Here is a 22,614-nt window from a genome sequence, read left to right as displayed (position 1 = left end):
ATGTTAATATATGTAAATTAGGAGGTATGCAGGGCCGTAAATAAAATGGCATTTCCAGCTCAAATGTATAGAAGTCTAGATATTCCAAGGTAAAATCATACACAGTTAAATAGGCATTGGATGGATTCCCCCCCCCCCCCATCTATCGTTGTCTCATATTTTACCTTTGAAAGAGAGAGATGCACAGGAAAAGCACAAAAGGATGGTAAAGGATGACTTAATCAAAACTCCTCAGTCAGATGCAAATTAGGAGCGCTGGGGAAACATGTTGCATATCTTAAAGCACTAAATCACCAGGATGCAACAGATTCAGTGGCCTAAACACAAGAGCATATTTGCAGGACAGTTTTTCCACTTCATTTACTGAAATACTAAAAACTAAAGTACACCGGTTTATAAGTTGGGTAACCTTGTAGCTGGCAAAAAACGAAAAAGAAGCAAAGCCTCATAAGAATCGCATTCTTTCTTTGTCTTCAAATATAAAATGATATTCTCTACATCTGTTACAAAATATTTGCATTATCTACATAAAATACATAAGTGTAACTATTACTCTCTGTCTACCTTTGTTTCCACGTGAAGGCTTAGAGTTAAACCCAGTAATTTGTGTAAAATATGGCTACATCATTTAATACTGATCAAAATATGTTGATGTATGTGTCAGTATTTAGGTGAATAAAATGCACAGAATATTTGTGAATAATCAAATCTAACTAAACTTTATAATATCCTTCATGTAGTGCCGTTTTTCCAGGAGTGTCATTCTGCAACGATCTACAAAGACGTGAATACTATAGTATCGTTATAACGATTTTGACTCACACTAAGTGCTTTCTGCACGTATTTCGATCACTTTGCCCCTCTTACTGTGATCATAGTGTTGGTTCTTGAAACAATTTAGTTCTTGAGTTAGTTACAGCATGTTGGAAACAATGTTTTGACGCCACACAGTCACTACGTTTGTAATTATAACCTGATAATAACAGTCAGCTAGATCAACAGTTATTAATCGCATCGCTCTGGCCGTCGTTTTATTTTGAAAATTCTCCTCGGCAGTCTCGCTTTCCCCTGCTGGTTTGACTGTCGTGGCTGGGTGATGATTTGCTTACTTGGAGCAGGACTGAGTTTGGAGCGGGTACTGTGAAATGTGTAAGCATGATACTGCCTGGATAATCAGCGGAGGACATTAGGAGACGGAGGTAAGAACAGCTCTGACAGCCGCCACTCTTTATTCTTTCCACTGTTGATTTCTGTCAGGTGATTCAGCTCCGATGAACTACTTTTGAGACCTCCTCATCTTAATTATTAACACTGAACAATAATGCCAGCTTTGCGGCTCCTTGATATAATTTCGATTCGCAGCAACCATGTGGAAATCCACTTAAGTTTAGTCCGCGCACTGCTTTAGGATTTTCCAAACTTGAATGAGCTCAGACTGTATCGCACACTGTTCACGCCACTGTGATGCACTCTGGACTATTTTAGACAAATTGGGTCTTTTATTTTCGAACCCGTCGCGTCCCCTTAAATGAAAAGCGCGCAGGGAGGGTTAATTTGTCGCAATGTGTTTGGATAATCAGGTGGATTTGTGCGTCTGCACCTGATGCGCTCTGATGTTGCGGTTAGTTGAGGATGCAGCCCGTCAGCATCACTGGAGGTGCCGTTGAGTGGTCCGACTACACAAAACATCAAACAGGGATTATTCAGACACTCATTCAGCCGTTTGGATGTATAGAAAAAAAAAAATCCATGCATGCGCGGATTGCGCTTTATTTGCGTGCTTTGCCAGTTTGGTAACTTACTCAGGTTTTTGTTTTTCTTTTCTTTCTTTCCTTCTTTCTTTTTTTTTTTTAAGCAGAGCGCTTAATTGTAACACATCTAATCATGAACGTGCGCCGCCTAAATGAACTAATCAGCCCTTGAAGGGCTTTGTTAATAGCAGGCCTACCTGTTGAAGGAATGGATGAATGTGTGAGGAGCTTGATAAATTGAACCGTCACCTCTCAGTATGCAGACGTTATTACAGCGACGTGACCGCTCTCAGTGAAACCTCAGACTAATCACCTGCAGTGGAAACTGTTGCTTTGCGCTCATCGACCTGTTGTCTCCCTTTGGTATTTTTTAAATGCATGTAGGGTGCATCAAATAAAATAATTAAAGAAATCACATAGGGGGGTCGAGGGTTTGCTTTTCACGTTATATTATATTCATTAATATCATTTTAAGTTGCTTTTGACTGGTGTGTTCCCTGGAGTATAATCATCTGCCTTTTGCATCATACTGTACGTGAAATGGGCTCTAACAGTCTTCCATCTTCATTCCTCCACCCCAAAACGCAGACCTACAGCGAACTGAAAGAAAAGCAGGCAGGACAGCCACACCTCATGCGTGGGCTCAGCAAAGGTCCGAGTGGATAGGGGTCTGACAAACATGGGTGTTCTTCAACTCCACAATCCCACTCACTCCAGCACGCTCCTGCAGCGGGCTAATCAGATGCGTCTGACCGGCACCCTGTGTGATGTCATTATCACAGTGGATGGCCAAGAGTTTCCAGCGCACCGCACCGTCCTGGCCTGCACTAGCAAAATGTTCGAGATCTTGTTCCACCGCAGCAGCCTGCGCTACGCCCTGGACTTCCTGTCCCCCAAGACTTTCCAGCAGATCCTAGAGTACGCCTACACCGCCTCGCTCCAGGCCACAGCTGAGGACTTGGACGACTTGCTGTATGCTGCTGAGATTCTGGAGATCGAGTACCTGGAGGAGCAGTGCCTGAAGGTGCTGGAGACCATCCAGGCAGAGGAGAGTGAGGAAGTGGCGGTCAGGAATCACAGCTCCGGAGATCACAGTGACCATGGCCGGGCCAGGCACTGGAGGCAAATGCTGATGTCCAAGAAGCATTCCATACAGGATGGACCCAACCACACCAGTCCCACAGCTCTACACCACCTGGCACTGTACCACATGACTGAGAGGAGCTCTCCTGGCCCAGAGCCTGAAGCAGCTCCTGAATCGAGCCCCAAGCAGGACACAGTGGTAGACATGGAGAACTCCCAGAAGGCTCAGCATAGCGGTGTAGAGATAGCCCAGGATTCATCCCACGAACCTCCCAGAAGTATAAAACTAGAGCGCATGCAGGTGGATGATGCCAACAGCTATGAGGGCAGATCCTCCAGTGCAGGGGAGGGAAGCTGCATCTCAGACCAGCCTAGAGACGAAGGCCCGGGGACGCCCCTGAGAGGTAGCGTCATCACCAGTGCTCGAGAGCTGCACACAGGCCCCGAGGATGGAGGACAAATGGCAGGAAACACTCTTGACTGTTTTCCCGGGATCTCTGAGAAACACCTGGCCTCCATATACTCTGTGCCATCCAACCACACAGGGGAGGGCATGCCAGTGTCTGTTTCTGTGGCCCCAACCCTGGGTGTGCCACTAGACCCGAGAACCTACAGTGGCCTGCTGCACCAAGGGTTGCTGCACAGGGAGCTCCTGAGCAGGCTTGGCCAGTTTGCAGCAGGGATGAGGCACGAGGCCCCAGCTCAAGGCCAGCAGTGTTGTGGCGAATGTGGGCTCCAGCTGCACAGCCGGCAGGCTGCGGAGCAGCACAGGTAACATGCACAAAACAACCATTAACACTAATTTGTGCTGTTTATTTTTAATCTGGCTTGTTTTAACTAATGCAAAATGAAATAATATACTTTAAAAACGCCAGGCTCAATAGCTAATAATCACAAAATATTTTGTTGTATTTTGTGCTGAAGAAACACTGCTACACTCTCCTGCGGCTCAACATTTTCACTGACAGTCGTGCGTTACCTTTAATAAAAGATGGAGGAGACGGGCGTGCAGGTGGATCTGTGCTTATTGTGATAATGAATGATTATGCCAGACACGTGTCTCTTAAATTTAACCTTTTCTACGTCTTCGACATTTCCCCCCCTCTCAGTGAATATAATGTGAGTCAAAAGCTTGAAACAGCATCTGAGAATTTGTTCATTTATTCTCAGGGACACCTGCGCTCGTGTCTTAACAGTGAGACGTGTCGGCAACTTTTCAATCGAGTCTCTGTGAGGGGTTTGATATAAAGAGGCCTTGGTGTCGCAAAATGCTGTCATTTACAAAGCCTCATTTTCTAAATTCTGTTTGATTATCTGTGCAGAAGTGCGCTTCACACAACAGTCTGTCTCCCAGGCTATTTGATATGCATTCCTTTGCATCAGCAGACAGGATCCTCTCAGCAGGGACCGGGCTGGACGCTTCAGCAACATGATGGATAACTTCTGCTTCACGACTCAGCTCTGTTGTTTTGTTGTTGTTGTTTTTTTATTGTTCTTGTTTATTTTTACCCTACTTATTAGCTTGTCCTTTTGTCATTGTACACAAAAAATTAACCAGATCGATGACAGCTCTCATTAACTTGATTGCAGATGTTTCCAATTATGCGAGCTCGTCAGCGTTTGACTCATCATCAGTCGGTAGAAACAAGACAGTTTGCAGTCCTAATGTGCAGCTAACCCATGATTAGGATCGCAGTGTTTCCCTGTTCATGCCTGTGGCTGACATTTCAGCCTCACTCCAGAACTCTGTTGAAACAATGCATCCTGTGGGATATTTAGTGATGCGCACAGCTTACTCACGGAGACAGGCTCATGTCCGCAGGTTCAAGGAGCTGCGGTGGTGGCACTGCTTGAGGATGTAATGAAGTTGCTGTAGGTCTGTAACCAGGTCACTGAGCATACACCTGGCCTGCAGATTGACATTTTCTGGTGTTGTTCAGGAGGCATCTCCTGGCACAGTTTTAGTATGAAACACTTCAGAAAAAGAAATCAATTTGGTTTGAATGATAAAAATAAATAAACAATTGGGAAATATATACCATTAAAAAAAAATCAGCAGCCTTGAGGCTGAAATTATAAAATGAACAGTTCAGTGTTCTACTAACTTTTCAAGGTTACTAAACAGCCGCTAAAATCAAATTAAAAGCCTGTTTTGCATGTTTGAGGACAGCTCCTCTTTTCAATATTCCAAAATTAATTAACTTCAAATAATTTATCGGTTTTGTTTCAATGACAGTGAAATGAGGGCAGGAAGACGTGGAATGAATTCAAAATCAAACGCAACAGTTTTTCGCAGCTGGACTCCGACTTTAAAACATTATGATTACACGGTCAGTGCCTTTAACCCCCGACCCCCTGCCCCCACTCCCAGACCAGCAGGACAAAGTCCACCCCTTTCATTGCATTTGGAGCCCAACAGTTAATTATTCTTTTAGGGCAGAAGCTGATATTGACATTTAACCATATATGGTATAATTTAAAACATAACAACGAATAAACTAAAAAGTCACAAAATCAAATTCTTTTGGTCTTCCAAGTATTTCAAACAGTGTCAAACAAAGGAAGAGACCAGTCAGTGACTCGTAGCAGTGACAGCTGAAAAAGCTAATAGTGATGCGAAGTGGGCGGGTGCCAAGCTAAAGTGAGTTCAGCTTTGAAGCGAGTGATTAAAGTGACGACCAGTGGGAATGCAGAACGCTGATGATCGGCATATGACATATGCAGACGTGCAGGAGAACAGAAAAATGGGACTGCTGTGGAGGGCCACGCCAATAAGCTTTTAAAGAGATTCTCGTGTGGCCCCTTGGGAAAATTAATTACCCACCTCTGTAATTAAGGGGTCATCTATGCAACTAAATGACAAAAATGTCAGCTACATATTGATGCACGGTGAGTGAAGTTAGTTTAAGTTAGTTTCAAATGCGATTGGAACTTAATAGTAATATTATGCTTCTTATTATAAATGCAGAATGCCAGTTATATTGAATAGGAAAATATTTTTCTAGTAATGTACTTCTCTCTATTTAATATGAAAACCACTGATGCTACTCTGCAACATGTGCTGCAGACCTCGCTGTAAGCAATCGTATTGGACACTATTTCTAAACTACCACAAACATCTTTTTTTAAGCATATTAACAAATATTAGGAAGCATCTGCCAAAAATCAAAGATTGTAACATAACTGCATATATCGCAGACTACTTGACCACCAGGATGTCCTAAATAAAACTTAATCTAGTATAGTATAAGAATCTAGTATGAACAGAAGCTGGTCAAATTTGAAACTACATGGAGTATTTCTGGGCCTGCAGCTCTAAAAGGATTCCTTTTTGTTCCTGACGGCGTTAATGTTGATTTCATCTAAATTAAATGACATCTTAAGTCTCATTTATTATGACCACAGTGTGTGTTTAACCACAGACTTTTTAGGCCATTTGCTCTGCTGTTGGCGGGGTGATCCAAGGATAACAGTACAGATGCCTCGCATGCTTGGATGTGTGTGATATGATATGATAGGTTTTGCTGCCGGCGGAGCTTCAGCGAATCATCTTCTTTTCTCCTTTTCATTGCAGTTACAGGAGGAGTGTATGCGTGTGCATATTATGTCGGGATGCGAGTTTGCGTGCATGTGCTGTCTGTGTGCGCGCTAGTCTGAGTGGGTTTGCGTGTGTGCCCAGTGTCTTGCAGTGCTGGCGGGTGGAGGCACGCGTATGTTTGCGCTCTGAAATTAGCCAGATATCCTATTGTCTGTGTTCTTTTAGCGTTCATGCGTTGTGATTCACAACTCCAAGGGCCTCTTACGCTAATGATGCCGCATTCAGCGAGGGATTCTTGCCGGAATTAAAACATGCTCCTCTTGTTACAATGATGCTTCTAGGTTTGGGAGACCTTAATAAAAGTGTCTCGAATCTGCGGCTTTTTTGCTTTATCAAAAGTGCAGTCTCGCTCCGTTTCTTGAATCCGTTAGCACGCTCACATTAGTGTTTGTCTTTCCACAGGAGGCTCCATAATGAGGAGAAGGGCAATGGCTGTGAATACTGTGGCAAACACTTCCAGGACAGCATGCGGCTCAGGATGCACATGCTGTCTCACACAGGTACTTAGTAACTCTCACACTCTCATCTCAGAGCATTCAGAGCTGATCAACCCTCTTGATACAGTAGTGCAGCTTTTCAAATGCACCTGTTCATGCTACGACCCCCCTCCACCCCCCCATGCCGGTTAGTGCTGCTCCGAATACTTGGATCATGCTTTCTTTTTCATGCTTAGGTCTATGCACGTCTCCCTCCCTCTCTTCTCTCCGTCTCCCTCTCTAGTCTCTCTCAGTTTGAATCGTTTCTGTGTTTTTTCGGAGACTCTGGCAGCTCGCCAGCTCTGCCCCTTCTGAGTGATGACATCATCAGCTGCCGGCAGGCCTGGGTGTTCTGCCAGTGTTCCGAAGCGTGTGTGATGGCTCGCTCGCAGATGTGTGTCCAGGAACACACTGTACCCAAATGCAGACTTAATCAGACCTGACTGCTCTCCCAGCTACTTTATCCAAAATAGAGAGAGAGGAGGGGCGGGTAGTTTGGGGGGAGGGGGGGGTAGAGATCAGGGACTAAAAATGAAACTAAAACAGAAACCTCAGTTGGATTATGTGTACAGACAAGGCAAAGTCCCTGTCCTCTCCGCCTTCTCTATGAGGATTGTTTTGGAATGACATCCTGCTGACGGATGAGAGAAAGAATCTGCTTCTTTAAACTTCACCTGATCTCCCTCCCTTTTTCTGTTCCTCCTCTTTTATACCCTCTGGATAACCCTAAACACACATATTGTCTTGCATTACCCCGACCACCACAACGCGCTTTGATTTTCAATTCGCAGCGACATGCGTAACAGCAGCACCTTTAACCTAATTTGAATTTTTTGCATAAACTCTCCCCATCCCAATGTGTCAACCTATAATACTACAGAAAAAAAAAAAAAAAAAAGAGAGAGAGATGTGGATCTCATTTCTTTGTCACTGTGTATTTCGGTATAGCAGCCTTAGATCCCGCTGGTTGCTAAGGAGCGAGTGCTCCACTGCTCTAATGGGCTGATTTGGTATTCAGCTCGATGCTGGCTCTTATTTTGGTATGCCAGACAAAGTGTTTTGATGGAGGACGATTGCAGCCGCGTCTGGAGACAGTTTGATGGTTTATGGATGAGAGCACACTCCGTGCCTTTGACTGCACAAGACAATGCACTATGTTCTCTTCTTCCCTTATCACACAATCTCACACAACACAACACACCACACTGGACAGCGTCACACAACATCAGGATTGCAAATTCTGCTTTAGTGTTACTACTAAACAACACTACTCTCAAGCAAGTTTTATTTTTACGCCGTGTAACAAAACGCACTATTCCAAAACAGTAACAGTTTGTTTTCAAAAATTGTTGTTTTTAGAAATGAACAGATTGGGGCTCTCTCTTTTTTTTTTTTTGGTTTTTTTGGTATTTGTGTGCAGCATTGGGAACAGTGGCAGAGTGTCTCTGTATAGTGGCATCGTAAGAGTTGAAAGAGGACCACATTTAGGCTGTAGCGCTCAGAGTTCCCAAAGCTTGTGGGTGTTTTAATGAGTCATTTTAACTTCATTTAAAGCCAGCTGAGCAGAAAATAGATCAGTGAATGAGCCCTGGGCCAGTATGGATCTGCAACCGATTTACATCTCTGTGAGAGCCAACCCACATCCAAACAGCTGTGTGTGAGAGAAAGAGAAAGAGCGAGCGTGTGCGTATGTGCATATCTGTCTTATTTGTCTGTCTGTACAGGTGTGAGGTGAGTGCAGAACAAGGATTGAACGTTTCTGCTGGCAGCGTGCATACTTGTCTCTCTCATGTCTTCATCAGAATAGACAAGGGCATTCCAAAGGTGAACTGGGAACTGTAGTTACAGTGTATGCGGTGGGATTCGGGGTGTTGACTCTGAAGTGTTTTTTTTGATAAAGGGATGTGCCGCAGGCGGGAAGCGTCTGCTGTAGAGAGAACACCCAGTCCTTCTGTGGCCTCTCAGGCATACAGTCTGCTCACTGTTCAGAGACTGATAACAGGGCACGGTAAATAAAACTCTTCAGCTCTGCTCTTTTTTTTCCTTTTTCTTTTTTCGAGAAGAAGGGCCATTGCACCCTGTCTGGTGCTTTTGTTTGTCCCTAGTTGTGTTTTTACGGCGCTTTCCACTGCTCCATTGTACTCCGCGCATTTGCTTCCTTGTGTTAACACCTGAAAAGCACAAGTGTGTGACAAACAAGGCTCTTTGCTGACTTTTCAAACAGCGTGTCTTTGTTCCCCCCCCCCCCCTCTCGTTGATTTTCTCCACAGTCCTCTTTAAATGTGAAATTAACTGACTTAGGCTGCAATTACAAACACATGTTTGTGTTCAGGTCTGATCAAAATACACTCTTTTGAATTTGATTTTGTCTACAGCTCCTGCAGAGGCGCTCGTGTGTGATCAGTGCGGAGCGACATTCTCCTCAGAGGACGCTCTGGAAGCCCACAGGCAAACACACACAGGTACTTTACAAACATGTGTACATGCTTTCTCAACGTGCACGCACGCACACACACACACAATGTTTAACCTGGACAGCATGCACTGAGCTGTTGAGTAAGCCGTGACTACGGACTCGTGATCATGGTCTAAACTGGCTTGTCATGCTGGCTGGGTTAAACTGTTCCTGTCATGATGCTCCATAATTTATCAACAGGGAGGTGGGAGGCCCTCTCACATATCACCCACTAATATCTCCTGGCATCCAGGCCCACTGCATGCCACTTTGCCACAGCAGTAGCTTTACAGCACCAGCATTACAGTTTCACAGACATACTATCCTCACCTCCCTCATGACAGCGGCTGTGAAATTATTTACCTCACGCCCACACACTCAACAGCAGGCCAGACACCTTTTTGTGATTTTTCAGTGATCTCAAACCAGGCAAAATGTTTGCATTACATACTCTTCTTGTTCAGCGAGTGTCTGGCATTAACATTTGGCACCAAGATGAGTCAAAGTATTTTTTTAAATAGTTATATTTCTGGCTGACTGGCTGCACAAACCTGGATGGTGATTTGCAATCTGGACTCTCGTAGTTTGGAAAAACATGCCCGGGGAGCTGAAGTCGTTATCAACGTTAGAAAGTGCCTCACAGAGGGGGGAAAAAAAAGGAAAAGGGAGGAGATAAAAATGACAAACAACACAAGTGTCCAACTGATTAAATAAAATGCACTAAAAATCAAGCGAGAGATAAACCAGATGTTGTCTAAGTGCAGTACTTTTCTGAGTAAGTTGGTATTTTTCTTTTTGATTAAGACATTTCTAAAAGGTTTATCGGTTGTCTGTAATGAATGCATCATTTTTCCATCTGCCTAAATTCGAGTTTATTGCCCAACAGGTTTGTTGTCAGATGGCACATACATGTATCCCTGACAGTGTCCGAATCCACACCTTTTCTGCTACTGTCAGAGAAAGGTGATAACCCTCTCAGGAGCGCTGGCACGTAACTGTAACTCCAGGTGGCACACACAGTATGAATAGTTAATGGATGTGGACATGGAGGGGTGTTAACGATGCCCAGAAGTTTCTACCCTCATCTCCCTGAGTTGTAAACATCCAGAGCTCGGTTTCAGCTTGGCACTGTATCCAGAGCAGGGTGCAGGAGGGCATTACTCTCTTATTTTGTCATGATCTCAGCTTGGTCCGCTGTGACGCATGACCCTTTTTACTGACTCTTATTGTGGCATTCGTCATGAGCTACAGGTAATTCAATCAGTTGTGCCGAGGTTATGCAAGGAAATTTTCCAAATCACTGCAGAGACTCGCATTTTCTAAATCACCTGGTTTTTATTTCTTGTTCTTCTAAAAAAAAAAAAAAAAACCCAAAACAAAAAAAGACACAGTGCCGAGCGTGCAGCTTCTGCTTTAATTTGCCATGTGGCATAACCAGTTAGCCAAATGAGTTTCCCCTTAGCAGATTAACACTTGTCAGACCTCAGCAGCTGCAGCACTGCCGTCCACCTCTTCTCCAGAGGGGAGATAATTCTGCTCTTGGGAGACCTTACTCTGTGGCAATTTGGCTGATTTGGCCGCAAGACTAGTTTACAGTGAAAGTCTTTAGCCACTTTTATATGTCAGACGTTAATGGCCCTGAGTTGCTGAAGTTAGATCAAAGGGAGCAGGGGGTTTGGTGGAGAGGGTTAGGGGTGGGTTGAACTGTGAGAAGGGAAGGGGGTAGGGGGTATGCGAGGACTTCCTGAGGGCAGGAGGATTGCTGCTGGTGTTGGATGCCAGGACACAGAGGAAAACAACATCATGTGCTGCTGTTTACTCCTCACCACAGCACTGTCATAGTCTCCTCTGACCTACTTGTCAGTGCCCAAAATAAAAGAATGGATCTGTCTCCGAATTGCTCTCACAACAAAGGGGTTTGTTTCATCATGGCAAGTAAGGGCTCTGGGGCACCTAGCTTTCCATTTTGGAAAACCCAAGACTCATAGCTCATCTCCACCATGCACAGAAATCGACTGTATGTGCTTCAAACTGTGCTGGCTGACCATTTTGCCACCTTGCCTTGCCTACAGAAAAAAGGCCATAAGAGTGCTGTCTTTGTGTACTCACAGCAGCTGCACTGTTTCCACACATTACAGGCTGCTTCATCAAGTGAATAATATTACCTTCTGTCCAAACCCTAATTAAACAGTCCTGTAGTCTGTTCAGATACAGCCCAGGCTTTCTAATGCATCCCTCTTAATGCAGACCTTTTAGCTCGCCTAATTGCATGTCCGTCATCATACTGCACCCTCCTGTTAATACCCAGTTGTAATTCGCATAAGCCTTAAACTGAACTGAACTGTGCTCTGTTTGGCCATTATGTCCCCCCGAGTATTTATTTTCCCTGACTGTTACCACACACACACACACACACACACACACACACACACACACACACACACACACACACACACACACACAAAAAACACGCCCCGAGCTGCCCTGCCATTTCATGTAAAGTGAAATACAGTAGCTATAGATAATATAGCAAACGTTCTAGGAACAGAGGCGAATGAATCAGTGTGTGACCTCAATGAACCGGTCCATGGAATGGTGGTTAAACACGAGCAACGTATCTCATGTTGCATTAATTATTGAGTCGGTTGTTGCTCACTCGGGTAGATTAGCAGTCTACTGATGAGGGCCCGGGGTTGTTTAAGGTACTGTACTGTTGCTCTGCATGGAGCTGTCCGCATGAACACGTACAGTAGCCTGAACGCACGGGGTCATGTGAGGTCCAGCACATAGCACGTAGCCCGCCTGGCTGTGTATGTTTAACAGGGTGATAGCAGTGTGCCGGCAGACGGCGAGCAGGGCCCGAGGACGTAGCTGAAAGTGCCTTTACACTGCATACTAGTGGACGTGAACAGCATTGATGTTAATATTGTAAACTGTGAAATCCGCTGTTGTTTTGATAGCAGCAGGTGATTTGTTCAGCTCTGACTCGGCCGTCATTCACAATTTGCCGAAACAAATGCCTTAATGGATCGAATTCTGAAAGCGTCTATTAAAACAATGCCAGTTATTTGTGACCGATGCTGTTAAAATGAAGTCTACGGCATATTTCAGCAAACACAGAAGGGACATTTTTCACGGTTCGACCAGTGTAATCTGTAGGCTCAGGACACTGAAGTTAAGATTAACACAGAAGAAATTATACAGCTTTGCGGTCATCACTGATACAATCTCTTGTCCAATTTGCCGTGGGTTTACTCCCAGAATCTCAGGGTGGGAAAACTTTTGTTTGCTGCTTGAAAAGAAACAGGCTGCGCTTATTTGTGAATGAAGGGATTAGCTTGAACACTTCACCCCAACAAGGACCATGATCCTATCTGGTTGCCTAGACACATGGTTTTGTTTCTTAGGCAGCGTGAGAGCCTGGCTGGCTCCCACCTCAGTTGGACTGAATAAGTGGCAGATGCATGAAGGCAAACTATGTTAAATCACACGAGCATACACATTGGCTTCATGGAGATATGCTGAAATCACATAACAACCCCAAACTGTCCTCAATTACTAACCTAATTGTGCATTAGATGAGCAGCTTAGTCGCATAACGCACACAGTAAATGTTTAGATTTTCTGCCTCGTAGCAGAATTGCTTAAAAGTAAATCATTATTCCCACTGTTAAAGCTCCCGCCCACTAAACACAATGCTCAGTCAACGCTCCAGCCTTTGAGAAATGCTATTGATTACGTGGTCTTTAGCCTATTGAGGGCCATAGGTCAGGGGGTCATCCTGTGCCTTAAAGCCTAAAGTCCAAACCCATTGTCTGGTTAAGGGTGAGAAAGCAGGGGGCAGTGACAGCCAACTTTAGGGCTTATTCTCTCATAAAGAATCTCCCCAGCATTTATTACCAAAGCTTACTGGAAAACTCCACGACTGCAAAACCTTTTTCGTTTCAAAAGTTAACAGAGCACAGTGAGGCGAAATGCCACCGCTAACGCATACAAACACTTCCTCGCCTCCAAAGGTTTTTGTTTACACTTCAAGACATTATTTGGTATTTTTATTTTCAGCGTCGCTTGCGCAGAATAAAACCGAAAACGACTGCTGAGCTGTTGTCACTGCGTGTCATCCGAGATCAAGGGTTGAGATTCTTGTGACAGAAGAGTTGTCATATTCCTTTTCTCAAGTTTCAGCATTGTCGGTGACAGAAAGATCAGGCTGTACATCTGTGAGTGTCTGCGAGTGTGTTGGGGAGTCACGGTTTACCTCCACAGAGAAACTAGGATGTAAAACTTCTAGAGCAGACAGGGGAGGAAAAAAAAAGGAAAATATGCAAGCTGCACCGAAACAGGCGTTTAAAATATATGACGGTTAATAACGAGAGAGTAGAGGGAGGATAATTAAAGTAGCTTTGAAGTATCTACAAGGTGGATAATATGCTGCTCGGTTGGTTGAGGGCTCTGCTCTGCCTGCAGCTACAGTAACGCGGACACATTGGAACAGAAAGCGCTCCCCCTGCTGGTTGAAAGAATTTACTGCTAGCTGGTTAAAGTGGAGGAAGGCTTCACATCTCGGGGTCATTCAGAGACTGCATTTTCTGCTTCTTAAGTGTTTTTAACCATTTTGGATAGATCATTATCCAGACTATACTGTTACACAGCGTAGAGCAAAAGCAGCATTCGTTAGGTATGACTCAGAAAGAAAGTGAAGCTGGTTAGCCAGTGAAAGGATTTCCTGTATGGTCAGCGAATAAGGGGAGTGGGGAGGGCGCATGGGCATTGAGACTGGAGGGTCTTTTGTCTACAACTAAAATATTGTGATCCATGTGTGAGAAAGGGCCTTGGTCATTAGGCGACAACATAAAGACAGGGATTGTAGGAGTTGCATGAGGAGCCTATGACTAATGGGCTTGGTCAATGAGGGCCTGAACCTCATTGTGTGCCCTTTGTGGAAAAGAGCACAGGCTAAAGCCTCTGAACAGGTGCAGCTCATTCCATCAGATCGGCTCCCGGCAGGACGTTTAACATCGGGGAATGCATTTCATCCCGTCTTATTTCCGTTAATGATTATGAACGATCGGTTTTATTAAGTTTTGTTTTGGGGTGAAATTTCAGAAGATTTGAGAGAAAAAACAAAACAAAACAGGAAGCTGAGGCTTTCTTTATTTAAGCTAAACTGCAGTCATCCATGAAATGTTAAAGTGTCTTTCATTGTTTGAGCAAACTGTGATGCGCGGATGAGCAAACAATACTCAGCCAACGTTTTTGATTTATCCCTGAAAAAATGTGAATATGCTTGATTTGTTTCTTTTTCTTTCTCCTTTGAACAGGCTTGTCTTTAACTTGATTGAACCTAAAGCAAGTGTCTGACACTCTTCCCTCTTAGTATGAGTGTGCTGTATCCCTTTCCCTGCGTTAATTCCAATTTAATTGCCAGTTGCCTCAAGGCACTTCAATAACAGTAACAAATGATTTGATTTAGTGGACCTCATCAGACTGCATTTTAAATGCGACACAGCAACCCCACTTGAATTCCAATGAAGTGCTGGCACAGTCCTCTGTTTACTAATGATCCTCCGCTGGAGATGTCTGATTGAATCTGAGTCAGGAGCAATGGGACCTGCTAGCATTGTAAATGATCTGCAACCTGTGCAGACAGAGAAATAAGGACCTCATAATCTCACATTAAAGCCTCACTCTCCAGGACATGCACATTACGTCCGATGCCACTGATTAACCAGTCCCTCACCGGTGCACATATGAATTTTGCATCAGTGTGAATGTCACAGTGGAGCGTGCTGGCGTACACATCCTGTAGATCAAATGTTGACTGTATGACAGCCAATGGATCTTCTTCACATAGCCATTTTGACTTAAACTAGCCTGCCAGCGACTCCCTATCTGTATTCCTCTCCACACTCTGTGCAACAGGAAAGCAGCCCCAAAGAGATGCCAGGTCACACACAGGATTAAACTGGATTGTGTTTTTTCCTGCAGTCCTGCCTTTAATGGCTTGATATCACTACTTAACATTCTGCACAGAGCGCATAGTGTAGGCATCATTTAGGGTGGAGCTACTATCAGCTGCTCTTTGAGCACAGAGACAGAGGACTTCACAGGCTGTAGCTGACTCCTGATGGGGAATGAAGAGAATAATTACACATCTAACACACCAGGAAGGAGCCATTGATTGTGTGATTGGCATGCTCTGCATTGTGTGGGAAATTCTTAAAGAAAACAATGACTTTCATGGTTTAAAATAGAACGTATAAAGACTCACAGCTGAAAGTGCCTCTGGGCTTTTAGGGGAGTTAGTTTAGGTAGAGGCACTTGCTCTTTGAAAGAAGCTTTTCCCTCAGAGGACTCACACAAAGTTGAAGTGACCCAGTTTCCCCACTTAAGGCCCTGTCTGTGTATGGTACTGAAATAACTGTGCGTCTGTGTCTTGCGCGTTCTCCAGGGACTGACATGGCGGTGTTCTGTCTGCTGTGTGCAAAGCGCTTCCAGACCCAGAAGGCCCTGCAGCAGCACATGGAGGCCCATGCAGGCATGCACAGCTACATCTGTAGCCACTGCGAGCGCCCCTTTCCAAGCCACACTACCCTCAAAAGGCACTTGCGCTCACACACGGGTAAGACACGGATCATTTGTACCATCCTCATTATTCACAGTGTCAGCTGCCGTCATAAAACGCGAACATGTCGGTGTCAGGCACACGCATACGTTAAGGAGGAGACGAGAGACAGCTGTATTTATTTTGGTATATGGGTTAATTTCCTGGGGTTATTGGCTTTAAGGTTTTAGTCAATTTGCATGCATCCTCTCCCACCCTCCTTCCTTCTCTATAAGATGACTCACCTTGGCGATGACAGCACTGTACCGTTATGGCCGGTGCATATTTTGGGCAATTTCATCCTGTTTATATTTTGGGTTCTTAGACAGCCTTCGGGCCTCTGCAATTCACGGCTGTCAGTTCTAGTGCGGTTCACCCAAAATGATAGAGGAAACCCAAATAAATATTGAAGGAAAAGCAAATGGAAATGACTTGTCTGTGTGTTCTACCAAGGGTGAGTCTTAGTGCCGCAGGAGACAGAGAGATATTTACTGAAAAGATGTCCCCCTTTCTTCTTTTACCTTAAATAACACTCCCAGCTGTCAGGACGGCTTGATGTCTAGACAGGAGAAATACATAATTGATGTGAAGAGACAGAAGTGAAGGGAGTTTTGGCCATGGCAGCGTATCTTGTTTGTATGCCATTCTGCTTGGAAGTAACATTTTGTAAATGTCATCTGCTCCACAGTGGGGTGGGGGATTGGGGAGAATCGGCCTGTAATGAGGAGAGCAATGTATCCTCTGACTTGGCTGTTGCTGTGGACACTGAGATAATGAGGCACATAGGTCATTGGAGATGAGTCAAACCCTCAGCCTAGGAGAGAAATAGATTAACTACAGTATAGAGAACAGAGCAGCACATGCCTGGAGGACTTTTATTAGCTATTAGCCGACAGCCAAGAGGAGTGTCCTCATGTCATAACATTAGCAACGTCTGAAAGAACATCATTTCCCATGTTTGCTATGCACGTGCGGAAAGGCCTCTGTGACTATTTGACCTATGCAGCTACATATGCGGCGTGCCGTGTCGAGCCAAGGATAAAGTTAGCCTTTAATGCTTCTCACGATAATGGGCTGTGTTGGTGTTGCGGCTGCTGCTGCTGCTGTGACACGATTGTGCTTTCAGGCGATCATCCGTTTGAGTGTGAATTCTGCGGGAGCTGTTTCAGAGATGACGGCACGCTGAGGGGCCATAAACGCATCCACACGGGAGAGAAGCCTTACGAGTGCAATGGCTGCGGGAAGAGGTTCAGCCTGAAACACCAGCTAGAGACACATTACCGCGTACACACAGGTAAGAGCTCAGAGAGGAGCGCGCGCTCGAAAAAAGTCCTTCAGGTGGATCCAGGGAAAAGTCCAACAATCGCCTGTATTATCGGCACACCAAAACTCTCTTATTAGACATGGATACACCGCAGTGTTGCACTTGGTATTACAGTGACCACGGCCAACATTTTCATTTAATGGCACATTTACAATGCTGCTGCTGCCGTTTGTATAATTCAATGTGTATAAATCGTCCCCCACAAAAGCAGTATTTTACTCCTTTATGAGTCACGCTTACTAAAATGTACAGTGCCCTGCTATCTTTATGCTGGAAAATCACTTTAAAGACTCTTCAGTGGGAATGCCTGCCATAGAAAGGGCAGGAACGTATTGATTTAGACTAATGCATTTAAGGTTTTGGCCTTAGAAAAAGACAGAAATAAATAAAATACAGCATTTCTTCTACAGCTAACAATGTACTCTGTCAAAATTTCAACTTTTTTTTTAGCAAGGAAATAAGTTTAATCATTTGATCATTAGTTATCTTGTACTTTAAGGAATGGCCATAGTGAGGCTTTTTATTTTTACGTGATTTTATATTAATCACATAAATTAATCACGTCCCTCTTAAGACAGAGAGAAAATTTCTTTTGGATGCTGACAGACTCATTTTAAAACCTTTAAAGCCAATTGTATCATATTTAATACGTGAGTTTTGAGAGTTCTTGAGTACTAGATTATCAGTAAGTTTTTTTCCTTCACCCATTTTTAAGCAACAAATTACAAAAAATACCAGATGTAGCAAATATGATACAAATGAAAACGAATATATGCAAATTAATATTTAATTTCTTAAAAAAAAAAAATGAATATTATTATTAATAACCAATTCATTAAAAAAAGAAAGATATTGCCAGTATTATTTCATGGCTCAGGGTTTGAAATGTTAATATCAAATTCAGGTCTAACCCTAGAGCACCGACATACAAACACACCTCTGAAAGTGCAGCGGCCTAAACTAGGAGGCGAGTCCCGTCTCATCTGGCTGCAGGTCTACAAGGTTAATGTCGTATTGTTGAATTTTTCAGGTGAGAAGCCATTTGAGTGTAAGCTCTGTCACCAACGGTCAAGAGACTACTCGGCTATGATCAAGCACCTGCGCACTCACAACGGAGCGTCTCCGTACCAGTGCACCATCTGCCAGGACTTCTGCCCCAGCCTGGCTGCCATGCAGAAGCACATGAAGGGCCACAAACCCGAGGAGGTGCCGGCGGATTGGAGGATAGAAAAGACTTACCTGTATGTCTGTTACGTCTGAGCAGGACTTGGACTCCAAGCACAGTCTGACTGGCGCACACACTCACACGCACACGGTCACTGTTGGATGAAAACCTGTGTTGCTGGTTTGAAATGTTTCTGTAAGGGTTTTTGAAAGAGTCTGAATTCTTGTTGGGTGAACTGGGAAGTGTATTACGGAGAGATGTCGCTCAAAGAGATACTGAGTTGGTTTTATTTGTTTATTCCCGACAATTAGACGTGCAAGCACGAAAACAGATGGGCGTACACGTCAGGGCTGCAACCAATGTTCATCATCAGTCAGGTTATTTTTACTCTAAAAGGAAAAAAAAGGGCAGAAGAAGTCACATTTTGTTGACAAGCTGAATTCTTTAAAGATATTTGCCCAAAAAAGTCCAATAAATATTGCAAGATTAATTGATTATCACATTTTTGACAGTTTCCTGATGACTTAACTATTTTGGCCTCACGTGCACAAACACAGACACACACCGTCTCCCTCGCACACAAGTTTTGATAATCACTGTATCTCTAATGGATCCACTGTGGTTAAAATCAATGCCACAATGGCTGTGACTGCTGACCTGTATGTGTAGCAGGATCATTTTGACTGATTGCTAAACCATCAGACAACCCGAGTTATCGTCTATGATTGTGCAGTAGATGTTGAAAATATTCCACGAAGGCTTGATTGGCTGAACTTTGCAACATTTTCTCTCCTAATTTCCTGTGACTGCTTTGGGTTTTTTTTTGTTTTTTCTCCTGCTGTTGGATTTTTATTTGAGATGTTTATTTTCTGCATGTTTTACTTGAATGGCTGCCACGTTTTGACCTCATGAGCTTGATCTCTTTAATTGCCTTGTCTTTCTTGCAGTGGGTGTTATTGTTTCGGGTGGGTGGGGTAGCTGGCTCACAATTTGAGTTTCTCTTGTAATAAGGTTGTGCTATTTATACGTTGTTTATTTGTTACCAAATATGTGCTGGTTTTCATCAGACGGTCCGTGTCTCTTGGGATGATTTCTAGTAGAGCGAGCTCTACCTCTCCTCGCTTTTCACCGTTTTAAATCCACTGCAAATTATTCATCCATCAGCCGTTTTCAGTTTGTTTGGTTTTTTTAGAATTCATCATAAATTACATGGTCAAAAAGTGTGTAAAAAATGCCTCAACACGGCTTTCTGTGTAGTTTTTTTTTATTAAAAAAAATCCTTTAAGGAACAGTTTATCCAAAAATCAAATGTAGGTATTTTTCCTCTGGTCTGTAGTGCTGTTTATTCATCTGGTGCGAGTCTCCCAGTTTTTATAGAGATGCTTGTCTTCTCTTGATTATGATGGAATCAAATGGTACAGAGACTGACCCGGTTACTTTAAAAGAAACAAAACCCCAAAACTCTGGTGTGAGCAATTTCATGTAGGGACTATTTACTCTGTAGTTTCTGTAATCGCTAACCAAAAGAAGCCTGCAGGTAGCTAACATTACAGCTCAGCCACAAGCATGAGCCTTCTGCGATGCCGTCTGATATGATTGCCGTGTGGAATAGTTGATATATGAAAAAACTGAGCTTTTTGTGTTTTGATTGTTTTTTTTTTTGTTTTTTTTATTTGCATATTGAGATAATGATTTCTATTTACTTTGATGAATTTCAAGAGAAGGACGACATCTCCAAGCAGCGTTGACTTCTCAAACTGGGCGGCTCGCGCTAAAACTAAACAAACGAGTGGCACTAACAGCCAGAAAATCTGATTTTTTGTCGTGAACTGTCCCTTAAACTATATATAGATGTCTTATAAAAATCACAGAATCAGAATTTTCTTGGAGAAAACTGAAGAAAACATGAAAAGTAGTTTTTTGTTTGTTTGTTTTTTTAAACAAAACACAAAAAGAAAATTCTGACACTGAATTACTATGAGCAGGTTATTGTCAGTTGTAGTGTAGCTGTAATGTAAAATCTGTCATGGTATGTTATTCCCTTATGTGAGCCTAACACGGGCCTTATAGATTTAAACATGTTGTATTTTTGTATTACAGTAATTTGCTATCTGTTTACATTTGGTATGATTTGAGAAAAAAAAGAAAACATCTTAATGTGTGTGTTTTATAAGTCTCTGATTTGATTAAGATCCCTCCCTTGTGCCTCTTTTATAAGTAGAGCATTGATGTGCTTGAGTACATGGGTCTGTGCTATTGGTAGTTGTTTCTGGGTGTTTGTTTATTGTTACTCAATTAAAGATAGACTGCCATGTAGATCCACTTTGTCTGAACATTGCAACTGGAAGCAACATACTGTGATAGTGGCTGATACTCTGATGCAAGTTCCAAGCAATTTTTGATGTAAAAAAAGTACACGCTTGTCTCAAATTGTTCCCTTCAAAGTGACAATGGACTGACATCTTTGGATGAAAACAGTGTGTATAGCAAATCTTGGCATCTGTGGGCATTACCAATGCCTTCTTAAGTAGCCAACAACACTCAGTGCCATGAAAACACATTCACTGTATCTATTCTACATGAACATGCACTATAAATGGATTTTCCTCGGTGGACCAAAAGAAATAGAGCACTTTTGTTTGAAAAGGATTTTTTTTTTCTTTGATCTTTCTATGTTGTGATAATACAGCTGTCTTTTATTTGATGTGTCCTAGAAGGATGTGATTAGCATTGTTTAGATTATGTCAATGTCTGTCTACCTCAGGGCCAGATCAAAGCTCGACCTGGTATCCAATCAGGGTTGTTCTTCTTGCCATGTGTGCAGTAAAATCCCTCTTCATTACAGCTTTGTAACACAGTGTGTGAAAGTGTTTTCTCCGTGTGGATTCAGGCACAACTCTGTATGCGTCAGTGTTCAGTGGCATGGTTAAAAAAAGAATAAAACAGTTTACTATTTTATGCATCACGTCTCATTTGCCTGTTGTTTCTGCCGTCTGTGTGCGCTCGTAAAGTGTGACTGGCAGCGGTTCCCAGCCTATTTGCTCTTTACAAAATAAAAAAAAAATAGAAGAAAAAGAGGGGGGTGATCTGAATTCATTTTACACATTAACAGAATTGTTTGCTTTGAAGTTAAGAAGCAGTGTCTACACTGGTACACGCTACTTTGAGTTTAGGTTTTTATTGCAGATTCCAGTATTTTGTAGCAGAAAGGACGGCATCACACACACACACACACACACACAGGATCAAATTGTTCATTTCATGCTTTGTTGATGCATATGTTTTAAGCACAGCAGTAGTGCTTCTCTGTAATGTAAAAAAAACCTGACAAAATGTGGAAAAACTTGTGAATGTGGACGTTTACAGAGTGAAATTTTACTTCTTTACTTTTCAGCTCGATCTTGTGCAGCAGTTGTAATATTCTGGCCCAGCGGGGCAGCATGTGGCTCATGAACAGACACGACCTAATACATTTATTTGACTACAACTTTTGGTTGGAACAAACTTTTGGTTGGTTTGGTTTGGCTTAAACATGGGTGACAAATTAAAGGAATAAACAGAGGTCATAAGCTGTTGGGCTGTTACACGCTGTCAGAAAGTCTTACGTGCATGCTAAATTTCTGGTTTTCTGCTAGGGGGATCTTTCTTCATGCAAACACTTCTGCTTAGCTAGTTTAGGGTCGTGGGAGCATTGGAGCCCAGCTGAGGTAGGGCGAGAAGCAGGGTACACCCTGAACAGACAACCATTTACCCTCACAGGCAACGAGGCTAATCACTACACCGCCGTGCGTCCCGGGATGAAACAGCATCACTGCAAAATATGTTCCTTCACCTAGTTTTCTGTGCACAGTACTAGGGAGTGCTGTCTGTCAAACCAAAAATATCTCACAAGGTGTTCAAGTGAGTCAGGTTTGGGTCATATCAGCTGGGGCATCGTAATCCTAGAAACAACCAGTTTCATGAGTTTTATGAAAGTGTAAAGTAAAGATCATCAAACAAATTTTCACCATTTAAGCATACCCACAGATAACCATGTAATTCATTTAACATTTCAAATGTTTATTATTTTTGCTAATTGGTTTCATGTTACATCACATGCAGCTAGTGGTGTTAAAATGCTACAGATCAGCTGAGCTTTAATTTTCAAGTACTCTCACA

General features: G+C 43.2%; 1 protein-coding gene across 1 annotated transcript; it reads left to right on the top strand.

The window, feature by feature from the left end:
* Window positions 1–880: 880 nt before the first annotated feature.
* zbtb16b (zinc finger and BTB domain containing 16b) lies at window positions 881–21,418 on the top strand. Its single transcript, XM_084950552.1, has 7 exons — window positions 881–1,199; window positions 2,340–3,605; window positions 6,835–6,932; window positions 9,284–9,370; window positions 15,815–15,985; window positions 17,094–17,261; window positions 18,322–21,418. Exons 2-7 carry the CDS (start codon window positions 2,431–2,433, stop codon window positions 18,549–18,551), a joined length of 1,929 nt encoding a protein of 642 aa, XP_084806678.1. The 5' UTR covers window positions 881–1,199; window positions 2,340–2,430; the 3' UTR covers window positions 18,552–21,418.
* The last annotated feature ends 1,196 nt before the right edge of the window (window positions 21,419–22,614 follow it).

The sequence above is a fragment of the Perissodus microlepis genome, chromosome 14, assembly GCF_051167445.1.
Source record: "Perissodus microlepis isolate ML-2025 ecotype Zambia chromosome 14, ASM5116744v1, whole genome shotgun sequence".
Classification (NCBI taxonomy): Eukaryota; Metazoa; Chordata; class Actinopteri; order Cichliformes; family Cichlidae; genus Perissodus; species Perissodus microlepis.
This window is presented reverse-complemented; position numbering and strand designations above follow the sequence as displayed.